Source organism: Chelon labrosus (assembly GCF_963514085.1).
Source record: "Chelon labrosus genome assembly, chromosome: 21".
NCBI lineage: Eukaryota > Metazoa > Chordata > Actinopteri > Mugiliformes > Mugilidae > Chelon > Chelon labrosus.
In genome coordinates this window covers 14,901,501-14,919,023 of record NC_140354.1, presented here as the reverse complement: position 1 = coordinate 14,919,023, position 17,523 = coordinate 14,901,501, and the positions used below count along the sequence as shown (strand labels likewise).

The following is a 17,523-nucleotide window of genomic DNA, read 5'->3' as shown; positions in this document are numbered from 1 at the left end:
ATTAATACTGTATGCATTTATAGCCCACTACTACTACTACTAAAACTAATAGCCTACTATTACTAACAATAACTATAATAGACAAACTTACAAGGTTCAGAGAGAGGTGAACCTGGGGGATCAGCTAAGCTTTCTTCAGGTGAGGGTCTTTGCAAAAATCTCTGGAGTGCATCTGAACATTTTAAAATATAAACTAACATTAGCATAACATAACACCACTCATCACCAACACCATTAGATTTATTACGTGTATTCACATGTATACTACTATTTACATGACCGTAAATACAATCCAGGCAATGTACTATGTGTGACATAGGCTAGTTAAAATGAACTTAAAGCTATGTGTCAACTTGTGTCAGTCTGTTCAACTTATTGTTCTGCATGTTTATCGATACTGCTTGGAGAAATGGCGACACATGAGAACGTGCTTCCAAATGTTGGTCATCTGTCAAACATTCTTGAAAAAGTTTTAAACAGGCTAGCTAGCTCCATTTACCAAACAAGCTTAGGAATAGCTAATGCTAGCGGAGCACGCAGTGATAGTTAGCTTCTACCAGCAATGAAACGTCAACCGTCCATTAGTGACACAAAACACAATTTTGATTAATCTTTAGAATATGTCTGAGATGAAAATACATACCTCTATATTTGGCTTTCTTCTCCTCCTTCTCTTTTCTCCGTTTTCGCCCCTGTGCACCAGACAATTTGGTCCTTTTCATTTTGAGAATTCTAACTAGCGTTAGCTTGACCTTCCCCATAATATTTCCCCCCCTGCACATATAATATTTTCATTTCAACATATGGATTGGGGCATGTTTATTTGTTTTAATGAGGTAATAAGGGTTTTATTTCGCCAGGGTTTTATTCCATTTTATTTCGTTAATCAATGTTGTTAAGAGATAGGCGGGCGCCTACGTGGCCTGTACGAAGGGCCGGCCCTGGGGGCGGGTTAGTCATAAATACACCTAGCTGCAAGAACATCCCCTGGTGAGGTTCACCAAGAGTAGAAGCAGCAGAGTGGGCCAGAGTGAAGGTCAGGAGGAGTCACACACCTGTCGGCTGCAGAACAAATGGATCTTTTGGAGAACTCCGTATCCTCGCTCTTTCCCTGTCCCACCGCTGTGATGGGAGCCGTCGCTTTGCTGCTCGTCCTTTACCTCACCTCCGCGAGCTTCGTCTCCGAGGCTGCTCTGCCGAAGCAACCTCCAGGACCGAGGCCTCTGCCGCTGCTTGGAAACCTGCTGCAACTTGATCTCAAGAGGCCGTACAGGTCCCTGTGTGAGGTGAGTCTGCGCAGTTGGTTCAAAACAAGCCGCTTCTCTGCCATCACTTTACTTCTGACTACATTTATTCCTGCAGCTCTCAAAGAAATACGGCTCTGTGTTCACGGTGTACCTTGGAACGAATAAAGTGGTGGTCCTGGCTGGGTACAAGGCGGTCAAAGAGGCTCTAGTCGGCCACGCCGAAGTGTTTGGAGACCGAGACATCCCCCCAATATTTAATGATCTAAATCAGGGTCATGGTATGAGTTTTCTTTACAACACCTTCATTATGTTTTATCGTAAGAGCACAAAAATGAGCAATCAGACTCTTAAAAGGCATCTTTTTCATGTCATATTTCCATTTGCTGCCTTTTGTAGGTGCATGATTTGTGCCAGCTTAGTTCAAGCTGCTTGTGTTTCCTTCAGGAATTCTGTTTGCAAATGGAGAGACGTGGAAAGAGATGAGACGCTTTGCACTCACCACACTAAGAGACTTTGGGATGGGAAAGAGAGTCGCTGAGGATAAAATCTTGGAAGAGTGTGGCCATCTGATTCAGATGTTTGAAAGTCACAGAGGTACGGTGTTAGTACCATGTATGTGTAAAGAAATACACGGTGCACGGGAGCAACACACATCTGCAGGTAGATTTGCAAGGCTTCTTTGACTGCAATGTTTTTGTTACTCATTTTATTTTTCCAGGGAAACCGTTTGATACGTCACATGCGGTGAATTACGCAACTTCCAACATCATCTCCTCTATTGTGTATGGAAGCAGATTTGAGTACGACGACCCCAGATTCATCAGCCTGGTGGGTCGGGTCAATGAATCAATACGCATTGCTGGCTCTGCTACGATCCATGTGAGTTTAATTGTTTTTTTTGTTTGTTTTTTACCTGATTATGATGAATGACACAAAGGATACTCAATAGACAGTTTTAGTTAATTTCAAGATGAATATTTTAAACAATGGGTCATAAATACACAGGAATAAGCTTCTAAAATAGTGGTTTCCAACCTGTTTGTCCCTGTCCTCTTTCCCTATGACGACCCGTTATCAGTCAGAGTCTCCAGTCACAAGGTTTTGATATAAACTGTTTGCTTACTGTTGCTTTCTGGGATATCTTTTTGAGCTTTTGTCAAAGATTCAAAAAGATATCCCAGAAAGGACAGAAAGGAGGAAGAACACCGTCATCCCCTACATCGCTGGTTTATTGAAGAAACTCAGGAGAATTTTCAGTAAACACCACATTCCAGTTTATTTCAAACCAGGTCATACCCTTAGGTAAAAACTGGTCCACCCTAAAGACAAAATACTCAGGGTAATGTGGCAAGAGTAATATGGTGTACGCTGTTCAGTGCAGTGAGGAATGTACAGACTTGTACATTGAAACCAAACAATCCATCCACAAACGCATGTACCAACACAGGAGAGCCAGCTCATCAGGAAACGATTCAGCGGTCCACCTACACCTGAATGTCTGTGAAGGTTCTCAGTCATCCAGGTCATGTTATAATTATAATAATAAAAATAATACCTTTATTTATATAGCACCTTTAAAAACAGCGTTTACAAAGTGCTTTGACAATCAAGCATGAACAAAATACTCAGGCAAAATAAGATATATCCAAAAGGTGAATGGGGTTGAATGGTATATCCAAAAAAGGTTCAAAAAAGGCAACTGGACTTGTAGAGTTTTTTTGAGAAGATGTATCACGTTTCAGTTCTAGGGGACTGGTGGGAAGTCTGAGGTTTGAATAGGAACTCTTGTTACGCTTGTTATGTTAACAACCAGAAACCGGTGCAGCTAATTTACATTAACGACTGGGTACTTACCTGTTGTTGAGGGGGGACTGTTTTTGTCCCTGTCCTCTTTCCTATGATGGTGCTCTAACGACTCTTGTCTGTCAGAGGCTCCAGAGTCAAGGTGTTAATGAGGTTGAAACTTCTTGGGGACAGAAGTGTTTTTGTTATCTTCAAAGGAGTGTCCTTTTTTGGATACACCTGAAGGAAAAAGGACACTCCTTTGACGATAACCACGTCCAAATTTTAGCCAGAGAAGACCGATGGTTAGGAAGAGGAGTAAAGGAAACCATCTACGTCAGATTGGAAAAACCTTCTCTAAACAGACGACGTGGACTGAGATATAATCTGCCATCAATTTACAATACAGTTTTAACTTCTGTCCCCAAGAAGTTTCAACCCCATACACCTTGACACTGGAGACTCTGACTGATAATGGGTCGTTTGAGCACCATTCATAGAGCAAGAGGACAGGGACAAACAGTCTAGCCGTCAATGGACACCAGCTGCACCAGATTGTGGTCATCAGCAGAAACAAGTCAAGCAAATTTCTGATGGGTTAGACCCACAGAGTTTCCTATTCAAACCTCAAACTTCCCACCAGTCCCTTAGAACTGAAGAAGCTACTTGGATGAGTGGTGAAACGTCTTCTCAAAGACTCTACAAGTCCAGTTGTCTTTTTTAAACTCTTTTTGGAAATACCTCAAAGTAGACAAAGAGAGACCGGACACTGAAAAACAATTTAATAATGTACAAACTTTTGCACCTGACAGATATGTAATAGGCTAATTTCCCTGAATAAACAAATACGCAAGGATCAGTTTTGTCTTATTTGTGAAATTAAAGGGGAATTACCGTTTTTTTTACAACCTGGACCTTATTTCTGGCATAAAATACGATCGTTTACTCACCCATATAACTTTGGTGTCATTTGGAGTGATTCAGACGATATTTAGATCAGTGTATATCCATATATTGGGAGTGACTGGGGCACCGAAACGCAGCCTCTAAATAACGCAGCGAGGCTGCGTTTCGGTGCCCCAGTCACTCCCACTATTTGGATATACACCAGAAATAATTTATGCCAGAAATAAGGTCCAGGTTGGAAAAAACGGTAATTCCCCTTTAATGATGTCAGTTTTATGCAGAAACAGATTAACAATAACATGATGCTTCTCAATTTAGACTTGGACTTAGACATTATTCAGGCTTTATTCATCCACAAGGAAAATTGATTGGTCACCTTGGTTGCACGGTTCAGGCTTGTTCATTAGAATTTTCTTCACCAACTACACTTAAGCCCAGAGAAATTACACAAGTCGAAACCTGAACCTGAACCGAAACCTTTTTGAAAATTTGTGGGTGAGTATGGATTCAATACGAGACTGGTAAACCAGAGTTAAAACATGGATGCTGACATTGAAGGTCCTTAGCTTCCTTGGCAGGTGGAGGCGCTGTTGAGTTTTTTTTGAAAATGGTGGCTGCATGCTGGGAAAAGGAGAGGCAGTTGTCCAGGTCAGTTTCCAGGTATTTGAAGGACTCAACCTGCTCCACAAGCTGACCCTGGATGTTGAGTGGTTTAAAAAGGGCGGTTGCTGACTCTCATCTGCCCCACAACACAGCTCCTTTGTCTTTGGAGACATTTAACTCCAGAGAGAGCTGGTTAAATGTCTGGGCCAGGTTTCCAAAAGCCTGCTGATACTTGTCCAGAGGAGTGGTGTCAGTCAGGTGAGCCACCAGGGCCATGTCGTCCACATATCGTCCGCATATTTAAAAAGATTCATTCGATCACTGTTACAGGTGAGGGAATGAATCTTTTTTAATATGCGAGACGACATGGCCCTGGTGGTATCAAAAAGCCTTTTTGCTATTGTCGTCCTTTTTGACATGTTTCACAAAACGAATTGCAAACCTAAATTAGCTGTTGTTCTTCTTTTCTTCTTCTTCTTTTTTTAATTCTATTGTTATCTCCCAGCTTTACAACATGTTCCCCAGGCTGGTCAGCTGGGTGAAAAACCGGCAGGTGATGTTAAAAAACCTTGAGTTGACCGTCAGGGACGTGAAGGCCTTGGTCAAAAATCTGAGCGAGACGCTGAACCCCCAGATGTGCAGAGGTCTGGTGGACTGTTTTCTGATTCGGAAACAGAAGGAAGAGGTAAGACTGCACGTTTATGTGGTTTAACGTACAGTTTATAATAACAATTATATTAATATGTTGGTGTTCTTTCTCTTAGGACTCTTGTGTGCCGGACACTCACTACAATGAGACGAACCTGATATTCACGGTGACCAACCTGTTCTCTGCAGGTACCGATACCACGGCGACTACACTGAGATGGGGTTTGCTGCTTATGGCCAAGTATCCACATGTACAAGGTAAGAAATCAGAGGGTGGGATACATGAGACAGGGAGTGAACATTTTGATCTCAAAGTTAAAGAGTTGGAAGCAGGAAAAATGGAAGGATTACGGACATTGACAAGGGTGACGCTTTGGAGGATAGATGACCGGGTCAGAGTGGAGCTGTTCCCAATCTGCAGTGGTCAATGACGCTAGCATGCTAAAGAGTAAAATAAATGCAGATGAAAAGCTCTTATTTTGTGCCTGCAGACCGGGTGCAGGAGGAGCTGACCAGGGAGATAGGAAGCCGCCACGTCCAGGTAGAGGACCGGAAGAACCTGCCGTACACTGACGCTGTCATCCACGAGACACAGAGACTGGCCAACATTGTCCCCATGTCTGTCCCTCATAAAACCAGCCAGGACGTCACCTTCCAGGGATACTTCATCAAAAAGGTTAGTCGCTTACTGCCGCTTTTGTCTTCCACAAAACGATACGTTCATTCACTTATACCAACCTGTTAAACTTGACATCTCCTATGGCCTGCAGGGGACTACCGTGTTCCCTCTTCTGACCTCTGTCCTGTATGATGAGAGCGAGTGGGAGAGCCCACACACTTTCAACCCTTCTCATTTCCTGGATAAGGATGGTAAATTTTGCAGGAGAGATGCTTTCATGCCCTTCTCTGCAGGTATAGATGCAGCTTTTTCGCTCTTTATGGATAATTTCGCAGAGACGTGCATTGGTTTGAAATCTCTGTTCCTCCTTGCAGGCCGTAGGGCATGTCTCGGAGAGAGCCTGGCTAAGATGGAGCTCTTCCTCTTCTTCACCTCCCTCCTCCAGCGCTTCCGTTTCTCCCCTCCGCCCGGGGTTTCGGAGGATGAGCTGGATCTGACTCCGGCAGTGGGCTTCACTCTGCCTCCTTCGCCGCACGAGTTGTGTGCTGTCAGTCGCCAGTGAGGAGGAGATTTCTGGGATGCACTCCTATGCAAATAGTGTAATTATTGCTTTTAGTTGCACTGAGCAGCCAGCAGATGACAATTATTCAGCTGTTTATCGCAAGCTTCGTAAATCTGTTTTTACATGTCTCTCATTGGCCTAAAGGTTTTTTTGTTGTTGTTATAATTTCACTCAAGTGTATATGTGTTTTATTGCAGCAAATATACGTATAAGTGTATTTTATACCTTAAAACAGCCTTCAGTAAATATTGGGCTCAAGCAAGTCTGGGTGATGAGTTTGCATTCCTTCAGTTTCTCCTTGAACCCAAGTCAACAGTCATATTTGAAAAAAATTCTATGAAGGTTTATACAGACTCTGGAAGAACGAAGCATCTGAATGTCTGTCTGTCTTTCACTGAACTGAGCTTTAAAATGTTGTGCATGGGCCACGTGATGGATCAAAGCCTGGTCATACCCCATAAAAAGAAGTGTTTGGATTCTGCGTCTGCTTTCTTTGCTTTGACAGATAGGGGGCACCACTGGCCCGGACAGGCTCCGGAAAGGTTTGTGCTGCTCCGTTGTGATAAAGAATTATGGGCTGACATATCACACAGATATCTGGTTGATACCGGGACACCCAGGGGTTATGGGAACAATGAATGTCAAACAAATTGCCTGAAGAATCTCCGTTAAAGGAAACTGTTGATCCAAAGGTTCTTTTTAATGCTTTAGCATTTGCAAGTTAAAATTAGTGTGAGCTTTAGTTTCAATAGTAATTGAAACACAAACAAAAGGGTAGGCACAACCACCAAAGGGTGAGATTGGAGCATGGCGGCCGAGCCAGCTATTTCAATGCCAGACTGTCTATGCCAGTAATTTAGTAAAACGTTGTGCTGTTATGTAACTAAAGAAGTGAAGAGCAAGGGTTATCCTTTAAGTTGTCAGATCTGGGTCTTCTGTGAGGTGGGAGTTAGGGTGGTGGTGGGTTTGTAGGAGATGTAGACCTGTGTGTCATCGGCATAGTAGTGGAAGTGGATCCCATGGTGACGGAGGATTTTGCCCAGAGGGAGGAGGCAGATGGTGAAGAGAAGAGAACCCAAAACAGATCCTTGGGGGACACCCAGCGACACACCTGAACACCCAGATTTGTGGTTACCAAGTTGAATGAACTGTTGTCTGTCTGTGATGTCAACCATGAAAGTGCAACACCAGTGATCCCAATGCCAGCCAGGCGGTCCAGGAGTAGTGGGTGAGAGATGGTGTTGAATGCTGCACTAAGGGTCGAGGAGGGTGAGGATGGTGAGAAGTCTAGAGTCAGCTGCTCGGAGGAGATCATTGGTAATTTTGTGCTGTGTTGAGGGCGAAAACCAGATTGGAAAGGTTCGTGGAGATTGTGTCAAGGTGGGACTGTAGTTGTGTGGCTACCACCTTTTCAAGGATCTTGGAGATAAAGGGAAAGTTGGAGATGGGCCTGTCAGCGACCTGAGTGAGGTCAGCAGAGTCAGAACTGTGTTTTTTAAGGATGCGTGTGATGGCAGCCAGTTTAAGGGAGGCAAAAATGAATGCCAAACAAATTGCCTGAAGAATCTCCGTTAAGAGAAACTGTTGATCCAAAGGTTCTTTTTAATGCTTTAGCATTTGCAAGTAAAACGTAGTGTGAGCTTTAGTCTCAAAACTAATTGAAAGACAAACAAAATGGTAGGCACTGCAGCCAAAGGGTGAGATTGGAGCATGGCGGCCGAGCCAGCTATTTCAATGCCAGACTGTCAATGCCAGAAATTTGGTAAAACAGTGGTATATCCTGCAATGGCTGAGTCAGTAACCTGATCTCAACCTGACTGAGTATTATGAAGCTCATTCTTTGACTGAATGCAACACAGCTCATGCGGTCGTAACAAGTTGCACACTGATCGTAACTATAAGAAGGTTAGAAAACTGCAGGTGTCGACATGAAGTGCCCTAAAAACACAATCATACACCTTTTTCTGCACCAAAACATTTGATACCTCTTAGGAAGCACACAGGATCAGTATTAACCTGCAATTAGATGTCCAAGGACTTCAAGATGGATAACGTGACTCAAACTGACCGAACAAGTTCCTGAAGTTCTTGTACTTGTTTGCGTTATCCTCCTGTGGGATGTGCCTCTCACAGGTGTGTCAAAAGACTTGGGGGGCGGGTTAGTCATAAATACACCCAGCTGCAAGTACATCCCATGGTGAAGTTCACCAAGAGTAGAAGCAGCAGAGTGGGCCAGAGTGAAGGTCAGGAGGAGTCACGCTCCAGTCAAAGAACAAATGGATCTTTTGGAGAATTCTGTTTCCTCGTTCTTCTCCTGTCCCACCACTGTGATGGGAGCCGTGGCTTTGCTGCTCGTCCTTTACCTCATCTCCACGAGCTTCGTCTCTGAGGTTGCTCTGCCAAAGCAACCTCCAGGACCGAGGCCTCTGCCACTGCTTGGAAACCTGCTGCAACTTGATCTCAAGAGGCCATACAGGTCCCTGTGTGAGGTGAGTTTGCGCCGTTTGTTCGAAGCAAGTCATTTCTTTGCCATCATTTTACTTCTGACTACATTTATTTCGGCAGCTCTCAAAGAAATACGGCTCTGTGTTCACGGTGTACCTTGGAACTAATAAAGTGGTGGTCCTGGCTGGGTACAAGGCGGTCAAAGAGGCTCTAGTCGGCCACGCTGAAGCATTTGGAGAACGAGACATCTCCCCAATATTTAATGATATAAATCGGGGTCATGGTATGAGTTTGTTTTACAACACCTTCATTATGCTTTATCATAGGAGCGCACAAAAATGAGCAATCAAACTCATAAAAGGCATCTTTTTCATGTCATATTTCCATTTGCAGCCTTTTATAGATGCATGATTTGTGTGAGTTTAGTGCAAGATGGTTGTGTTTCCTTCAGACGCAGCTTTTTCACTCTTTATGGATAATTTCGCAGAGACGTGCATTGGACTGAAATGTTCGTTCGTTCTCGTAGGCCGCAGGGCGTGTCTCGGAGAGAGCCTGGCTAAGATGGAGCTCTTCCTCTCCTTCACTTCCCTCCTCCAGCGCTTCCGTTTCTCCCCTCCGCCCGGGGTTTCGGAGGATGAGCTGGATCTGACACCGGCGGTGGGCTTCTCTCTGTCTCCTTTGCCGCATGAGTTGTGTGCTGTCAGTCGCCAGTGAGGAGGAGAGCTGGAGCCTATCGCTGGGATGCACTCATATGCAAGTAGTATAATTATTGCTTTTAGTCGCACTGAGCTGCCAGCAGATGACAATTATTCATCCTTTTATCGCAAGCTTCGTAAAACTGTTTTGCACGATGTGAGGTGTTAGTGGTAGGTGTCTCTGATTGGCCTAAAGATTTTTTGTTGTGTCACAGTAGATTGCTTTCACTCAAGCCTATATATGTTTTATTTCAGCAAATATATGTATATGTATATTTTATACCTTAAACCAGCCTTCAGTAAATATTGAACTCGAGCAAGTGTGGGTGACGAGTTTGTCTGGTTTTGTTTTCCTTCAGGTTCCTCCTTGTTAACAGTCATCATTGAAAAAGGTATATGCATCTCTGTTAAGGGAAACTGTTGATCTTAAAGTTCTTTTTAATGGGTTAGGGTTAGGCATTTGCAAGTTAAAATTAGTGTAAGTAAAAACTAATTGAAAGACAAACAAAAGGGTAGGCACTACCGCCAAAGGTTGAGCTTGGGGCATGGCGGCTGAGCCAACTATTTCAATGCCAGACTGTCTGTGCCAGTAATTTGGTAAAACATTTTGCTCTTATGTAACTAAAGAAGTCAAGAGCAAGGGTTATCCTTTAAGTTGTCAGATTCTGTTTCTCTCTTTTCATCTGAAACTAATTTCCAATTTATTAGTAAAGCAGACTTAAAGTTTAAAAGATGTACTGCAGGAAAAACTGGAAGTTTATACAAGACCTTGTCTGTGGGTGGCAGCCAGTGGCGGTTCTACGGGGGGGCATACAGGGGCAGCTGCCCCTGTAAAAAATACATCTTGCCACCCCAGTTGCCACCCTATTTAAATATATTTTATTTATTAAAACACATTTTTTTTATTAAATGATCTATCCGTAGAAATTCAGCCCTCATCTCCTTCTATCTATCATTATTTAGTCTTTAAAATACTATTTGCTATCATGGTGGCTAGCAAGCTATACGTTATAATGTATGTTTGTTTACGCTCATTACAAAAGTTCCGGGTCACGTAAACCCGACCAATTAAATATTAAAATCAAATTCAGTCCTGTTTCCGTTTTTCCATTTTTTGGAACTTTTACTTTTGATCTGAGCCTAAAATTGAAATATAAAAAACCAGCCATTTTTTTGTTTTGTGTTAGATTAAAAAACAAATAACAAAATAACCAGTCACTTTTTCATATTTTTGATTGCCATTTGAAAATGGAAAGAACTAATAATACACGAATCCGTGTGTCATTAGTTCTTTTCCATTTAAATTCAGTATATATATACGTCTGCCATATGTTGCCACCCCTCAAAAATTCCTGCCCCCCTCTCGCCACCCCTAAATATTTTTCTAGATCCGCCCCTGGTGGCAGCATTATGCTTATTATGAAATCTGTTAGATGATGCAGCAGAAGTCAGAAGAAGGTATGATGAGGCACTGATTTTAAAGGCTCATTTAAAGTACTGCGTATAAGTATGAGTATAAGTCATATTTTAATCTGAAATTCTGAAATTTACAGAAAATTAATTAATTAATTAATGAAGAGAAGGTGGTGAAAAGGGGAGAGGTCAACTAATCAAGGCTAGCACCTGGTAGTATTTCTGCTGATCAGGAAATGCCAGAAGCTGCTGTCTCAGAGATGAGACACTTGAACTAAACTTTGACTGACTGAAATTTTGATGCCCTTCAGTGACCACCAGTTTGAGAAGAGGTTTTAAAAGTGACACTAAGAAGGCCATTTAGTGATCATTTGACTCAATCAAAAATGGATTAGTCACACGTAAACAGGTAAGCACACTCCTACAGTTATGTGTGTGGTGTCATCCTGCTAAGATGTAAAAGAGCCCTCTAAGCACTAGGTTGTTGATGTGCATGAGTCCTACAAGGTACTAAAAAATGATTCCACTGTAAAGAAAATCATCTAGAAGTGGATTTTTTTTAAAAAAACAAACAAAAAACAAAACAATAGGAGACCAGCAAAACAAACCCAAACAAGGACCCACTCTCGTGTTTCACGGACAGATGTTTTCATCTCAAAATGTCTTATCTACTTTGGTCTCAAATGTCCACAAAACATTTTCCCAGTAGTCTCCTGACTTGTCCACATGATGTTAAGCAAACTGCAGATGGGCAGAAACCTTATTTTTGGAGACAAGTGGCGTTGTCCTTGACCGTCTACCGTGCACACCATGGTTGTCCGTTGCTCATTGCACTGAATGACACCCAGAGTCTAAATTTTTGTCGTGAAATGAACGTGTAATCCTAGAAGTGCACTTCATTTGCAACTCAGATATGTAATATTGACTCATTTTCCTGAATAAACAAATACACAAGCATATTTCTATTTCATTTGTTTGACTGGGTTTTCTTTGTCTATTTTTAGGACTCATGTTGATGTTTCGAATAATTTTTATGCAGAAATGTAAAAAATTCTGAAGGGCGACAAAGCTTTGCAGCAACACTGTAAATCTATTTAGGCGCAATTTCAAAGACGATTAAATGTTTTTCTTGTCAAAATACGGCAAAAAGTTGACAATTTACATCAAATGCACCCAATTCTCTAACATTATTCTAGGTAGGATTGATTCACTGTCTTTCTGACAGCAGGTGGAGACTCTTTATCATTAACTCCGCCTACATGAATCCCAACTTCAAAACAGGACAAAACAGGAAGTGCTAGCAGACATTCAGTCATTTCACTGAGGTTTTCCTACAAGAAAAGTCCTTCACTTGATTCTGCCGTCATGTTTGAAGAAGTTCTTCAGGGCTACACTTCGATCTCCCTGTTTGGGGTCCTTCTTGGTCTCCTGGTCCTCCACCTTCTGTACTCCTACCCCAGCTCCCAAGAAAGGAGGGAGCCTCCAGGACCCAGACCTCTTCCTCTGCTTGGTAACCTGCTCCAGATGGATCTCAAAAAACTTGACAAAGCTCTTTTTGAGGTGAGAAATGTGTAAAGTGCAGCGTTGTGCAAGTTAAAAACCAAACAAGAACTAGTTCAAAGTTCAGTTGGCACAGAAGTGAACTTGATCAAGGTTCACATTTTTAAATTTTGAGTCTAAGTTCATAGACTAACTTCTGCAAGTCGGCAACTGTACAATTGTGTCCATCACGTCAACATAAGCCAGTTTTCTCAACTTCACTTGCATTTTGTTTAGCTTTCCAAGAAATACGGACCAGTGTTCACAGTCTACTTTGGACCAAAGAAGGTGGTGGTGCTGGCGGGTTACAGGACGGTCAAACAGGCTCTGGTAAACCATGCCGACGAGTTTGGGAACAGAGAGGTCACTCCCATCTTTAATGATTTCAGCAAAGGACATGGTAAGAAAACTCTTCTCTTGTTTAGAAAGTTAGCCAAGCTTGTTCAAACATGCCAACCCCTTTTTTGTTTCCAGGGATACTGTTTTCCAATGGTGACTCGTGGAGAGAAATGAGGCGCTTCGCTCTTACTACCCTGAAAGATTTTGGCATGGGAAAGAAGATTAGCGAAGTGAAAATAATCGAGGAATGTCGCTACCTGATTGAAGACTTTGAACGACATGAAGGTACCTTCCCTTAAGCATTGGACTTGGCCATTCATCACCCACTAGCAGAAAACTACCACCTACTGCTTTAGGGTCAATGTAATCATCTGAAAACACAGTCTTAACAGATTTTTGAAGAGACTAGGGGTACACACTAACAGACTGGCTTCAGGCTTTGAAAGACTAGGGATCACACACTTAACAACTGCTCCTAATGAGGGATCACAGACTACAAGATGTGTCAAACCAACTAAAGCCAATGAATGCATCAAACTCGACCGTTTCTTTGGTCCAGGTTCGCTTTGTTGCCGCACTCCCGCTATCTCTGTTCGCAATTGTTATTTCGATATTCCTGCTACTTCCCGTCGTCTTCTGACGCCATTTTCTGCCTCCCGCCTTCTCTCTTTTATTGGCTGTTGGCAACACATGTTTGCAGTTGGGTCAGTCATCAGTTCACACTACCCGACTGCATCCAGATTCGGTTCAAAGAATTCAAACACATTTGACTGCGACTGAGATCGGGTCGGGTCTGTTGCCATCACACACTAACAGATTTTTGTGCCAACTGTCGCCAAGTAGTTCAGACTGGTGCAGACTTTGCCCAACTGGGAATCATGGGTAAAATCTGGCTTATAGTTTGTCCTCAGCTTTAGATTGAGCCTTTCATGTCTGCAGAGGTCCACAATAGCCCAGAGCGGACTCACCAAACTATTTTTGTTTTGCATTTTTTGGAAGGGGAGTGGGCTGTAACTAAATCCCAACTGGACCTCTAAGGGAATGGCTTAGCTTGTTGCTCTAACTGGACCTCAATCTTCTAAATTCAATCAGCAAATAACCCAGAACAACCAGTTTATATCAGTGACATCACAATAAAGTGGGTCCATTGCAAACCCAGAGATTTCTGATCCCTATATTCCCTTAGACGACCCACACTCTGTTACTTATAATTGTTTTTTTTTCACAGGTAAACCCTTCAACAACGCCCGGGTCATTCATTTCGCTGCTTCAAATATCATATCAGGTATAATATTTGGAAAGAGATTTGAATACAATGACGCCGTCTTCCAAGCGATGGTGGAAAGAGACAATGAGACTATCCGCCTGACAGGGTCAGCTTCAATCCTGGTACTTGAGAAAAACTAAATTAAAATACACATAAAAGACTTGTGAGCGACGGCCCGTGGTCTGTAAAATATATTTAAAAGTGTTGTTAAATTATGTCCACTATCACAGATATACAACATGTTTCCTTGGCTGGGCCCTTGTCTTAAAAACTGGAGGGATAGCATGAAGAATTTGGAAATCGACAAGGTGGAGATGAACAAGATGATAGCAGAGCTAAAGGAGACTATGGACCCGGACACGTGCCGATGCTTTGTTGATGCGTTTTTGATGCGTAAGCAAAGTCTGGAGGTGAGGACCTTCTAGTAACTCCTGTGTGTCCGCTCCTGGGCTGATAATGTTGGTCAAGGAGTATTTTTCCTCTCTTTCGTTGCACTAGGAGTCCGAAATCAACGCTTCCCACTACCACGATGATAACCTGCTCTACAGCGTCATGAACTTGTTTGGTGCCGGAACCGATACGACAGGAACTACACTCCGATGGTCTCTGCTTTACATGGCCAAGTACCCACGCATCCAAGGTGCAGAAATCCATCGACAGGCTCGTTTGTGTTTGAAATGGCATCGTGAGTTTTTAGTATTTAACTTTATTTATCGTGCGCACCCAGACCAGGTTCAGGAGGAGCTGAGCAGGGTGGTTGGAAGTCGTCAGGTCCAAGCAGAGGACAGAAAGAACCTGCCATTCACTGATGCGGTTATCCACGAGACGATGAGACTGGGCAACATTGCCCCGATGGCCATTCCTCACAGAACAAGCCGAGACGTCACCTTTCATGGCTACTTTATCAAAGAGGTCAGCTACTCGCATCAGTTTAAATCAACACCTGATTAGTTTTTTTTACTTCCTGGATATATCGTCTGCATATTTTGCTTTAGTTCTTCTCTAGTTTTGCTTTAGTTTCTTTTTTGCTTGCAGGGAACTACCGTGTTCCCTCTTCTTACCTCTGTCTTGTATGACGAGAGCGAGTGGCAGAGCCCGTACACTTTCAATCCTTCCCATTTCCTCGACGAGGAGGGTAGATTCATCAGACGAGACGCCTTCATGCCCTTTTCCGCAGGTACGACAACACGTCTCACTTTGGTTCTTTAGCCTTTACAGATATTACATGCTTGCACATGCACACACAAGAAAGCTTTTAACGCTTCGCAACTATTTTTCAGGCCGCAGGGTGTGCCTCGGAGAAGGCCTGGCCAGAATGGAGGTCTTCCTCTTCTTCACCTCCCTCCTCCAGCGCTTTCGTTTCACCCCTCCACCTGGAGTTTCAGAGGATGAGCTAGATCTGAGTCCGGTCGTCGGCTTCACTCTCTCTCCGTCACCTCAAGAGCTCTGTGCCGTTAGCAGGGTCTGAGATACACATCTCCCTACATTTACAACAATTAGCCGTTAGAACAATGCTCAAGCAGAGCGAAAACAAAAACAATATTTTTTCTTCCAGACTGTCAACCATGCTAAAGTGATATGGGACTCACAATCTAAGCCGAAGGGGATTTTAGGTGGACATCTTAACATGTTTTGATCTATATCAGAGATACCCTTAAATGTAATGAAATTCAAATTGACACCTCTCTTGCTCTGAATGTAGTCCTATCACCTCAAACTAATTTCAGTATTGTGGTTTTGTACAACCCCCCATCACACAATGTTTCTTTTTACAAAGATTTGCAAGATGTTATGAAAAAGCTTGATCACAAATCAGAGATTATAATATATGGGGACTATAACATCAATTGGCTGGACAAGAAAAGTAAACAAAAATTAAAAACAATCATGCTTAACTTTCAACAAATGGTCAACTCCCCCACAAGAATAACTAGAACTAGCAAAACCTTAATTGATCTAATTTTCTCCAATAGAGAGGAACGGATAACAAGAATATATAATTTAATAACGGGATTATCTGATCATAACATGACTCTGGCTGTAAGGAAACTATCAAAAAAACGCCTCCAGATACACTATATTACCAAAAGTATTCGCTCACCTGCCTTTACTCATTCCATGAACTGAAGTGCCATCCCATTCCTAACTCATAGAATTCAATATGATGTCGGTCCACCTTTTGCAGCTATTACAGCTTCAACTCTTCTGGGAAGACTGTCCACAAGGTTGAGGAGAGTGTTTATAGGAATTTTTGACCATTCTTCCAAAAGCGCATTGGTGAGGTCACACACTGATGTTGGTCGAGAAGGCCTGGCTCTCAGTCTCCGCTCTAATTCATCCCAAAGGTGTTCTATCGGGTTCAGGTCAGGACTCTGTGCAGGCCAGTCAAGTTCATCCACACCAGACTCTGTCATCCACGTCTTTATGGACCTTGCTTTGTGCACTGGTGCACAGTCATGTTGGAAGAGGAAGGGGCCCGCTCCAAACTGTTCCCACAAGGTTGGGAGCATGGAATTGTCCAAAATGTTTTGGTATCCTGAAGCATTCAATGTTCCTTTCACTGGAACTAAGGGGCCAAGCCCAGCTCCTGAAAAACAACCCCATACCATAATTCCTCCTCCACCAAATTTCACAGTTGGCACAATGCAATCTGAAATGTACCGTTCTCCTGGCAACCTCCAAACCCAGACTCGTCCATCAGATTGCCAGATGGAAAAGCGTGATTCATCACTCCAGAGAACGCGTCTCCACTGCTCTAGAGGCCAGTGGCGGCGTGCTTTACACCATTGCATCCGACGCCTTGCATTGCACTTGGTGATGTGTGGCTTGGCTGCAGCTGCTCGGCCATGGAAACCCATTCCATGAAGCTCTCTGCGTACTGTACTTGGGCTAATCTGAAGGTCACATGAAGTTTGTAGCTCTGTAGCAATTGACTGTGCAGAAAGTCGGCGACCTCTTTGCACTATGCGCTTCAGCATCCGCTGACCCCTCTCCGTCACTTTACGTGGCCTACCACTTCGTGGCTGAGTTGCTGTTTTTCCCAAACGCTTCCATTTTGTTATAATAGAGCTGACAGTTGACTGTGGAATATTTAGGAGCGAGGAAATTTCACGACTGGATTTGTTGCACAAGTGGCATCCTATGACAGTTCCACGCTGGAATTCACTGAGCTCCTGAGAGCGGCCCATTCTTTCACAAATGTCTTGTTTCACAGTCTGCATGCCTGAGTGCTTGAATTTATACACCTGGGGCCAGGCCAAGTGATTAGAACACCTGATTCTGATCATTTGAATGGGTGAGCGAATACTTTTGGTAATATAGTGTATATCCCTGCAAAGTTCCAGAAAAAACAAGAATGGGAATCCCCAAGACTAAAATCATACAGATGGAGAAGGATATTAAAGGTATTAACTGGGATAATATTCTGCAAATGGATGATGTTGATATATGTTGTAATT

The 17,523-nt window shown here is 43.0% G+C and overlaps 1 protein-coding gene across 1 annotated transcript; it reads left to right on the top strand.

Moving 5' to 3' along the window:
- Positions 1 to 1,073: 1,073 nt before the first annotated feature.
- LOC311506168 (uncharacterized protein) lies at positions 1,074 to 15,533 on the top strand (the record flags this gene model as incomplete). The annotated part of the gene is made up of 20 exons (XM_084570047.1): positions 1,074 to 1,286; positions 1,363 to 1,525; positions 1,692 to 1,841; positions 1,966 to 2,126; positions 5,044 to 5,223; positions 5,303 to 5,444; positions 5,678 to 5,862; positions 5,957 to 6,098; positions 6,180 to 6,363; positions 8,571 to 8,856; positions 8,933 to 9,095; positions 9,339 to 9,522; positions 12,198 to 12,480; positions 12,697 to 12,859; positions 12,934 to 13,083; positions 14,027 to 14,187; positions 14,296 to 14,475; positions 14,564 to 14,977; positions 15,101 to 15,242; positions 15,346 to 15,533. 20 exons carry the CDS (start codon positions 1,074 to 1,076, stop codon positions 15,531 to 15,533), a joined length of 3,834 nt encoding a protein of 1,277 aa, XP_084426173.1.
- Between the last annotated feature and the right edge of the window lie 1,990 nt (positions 15,534 to 17,523).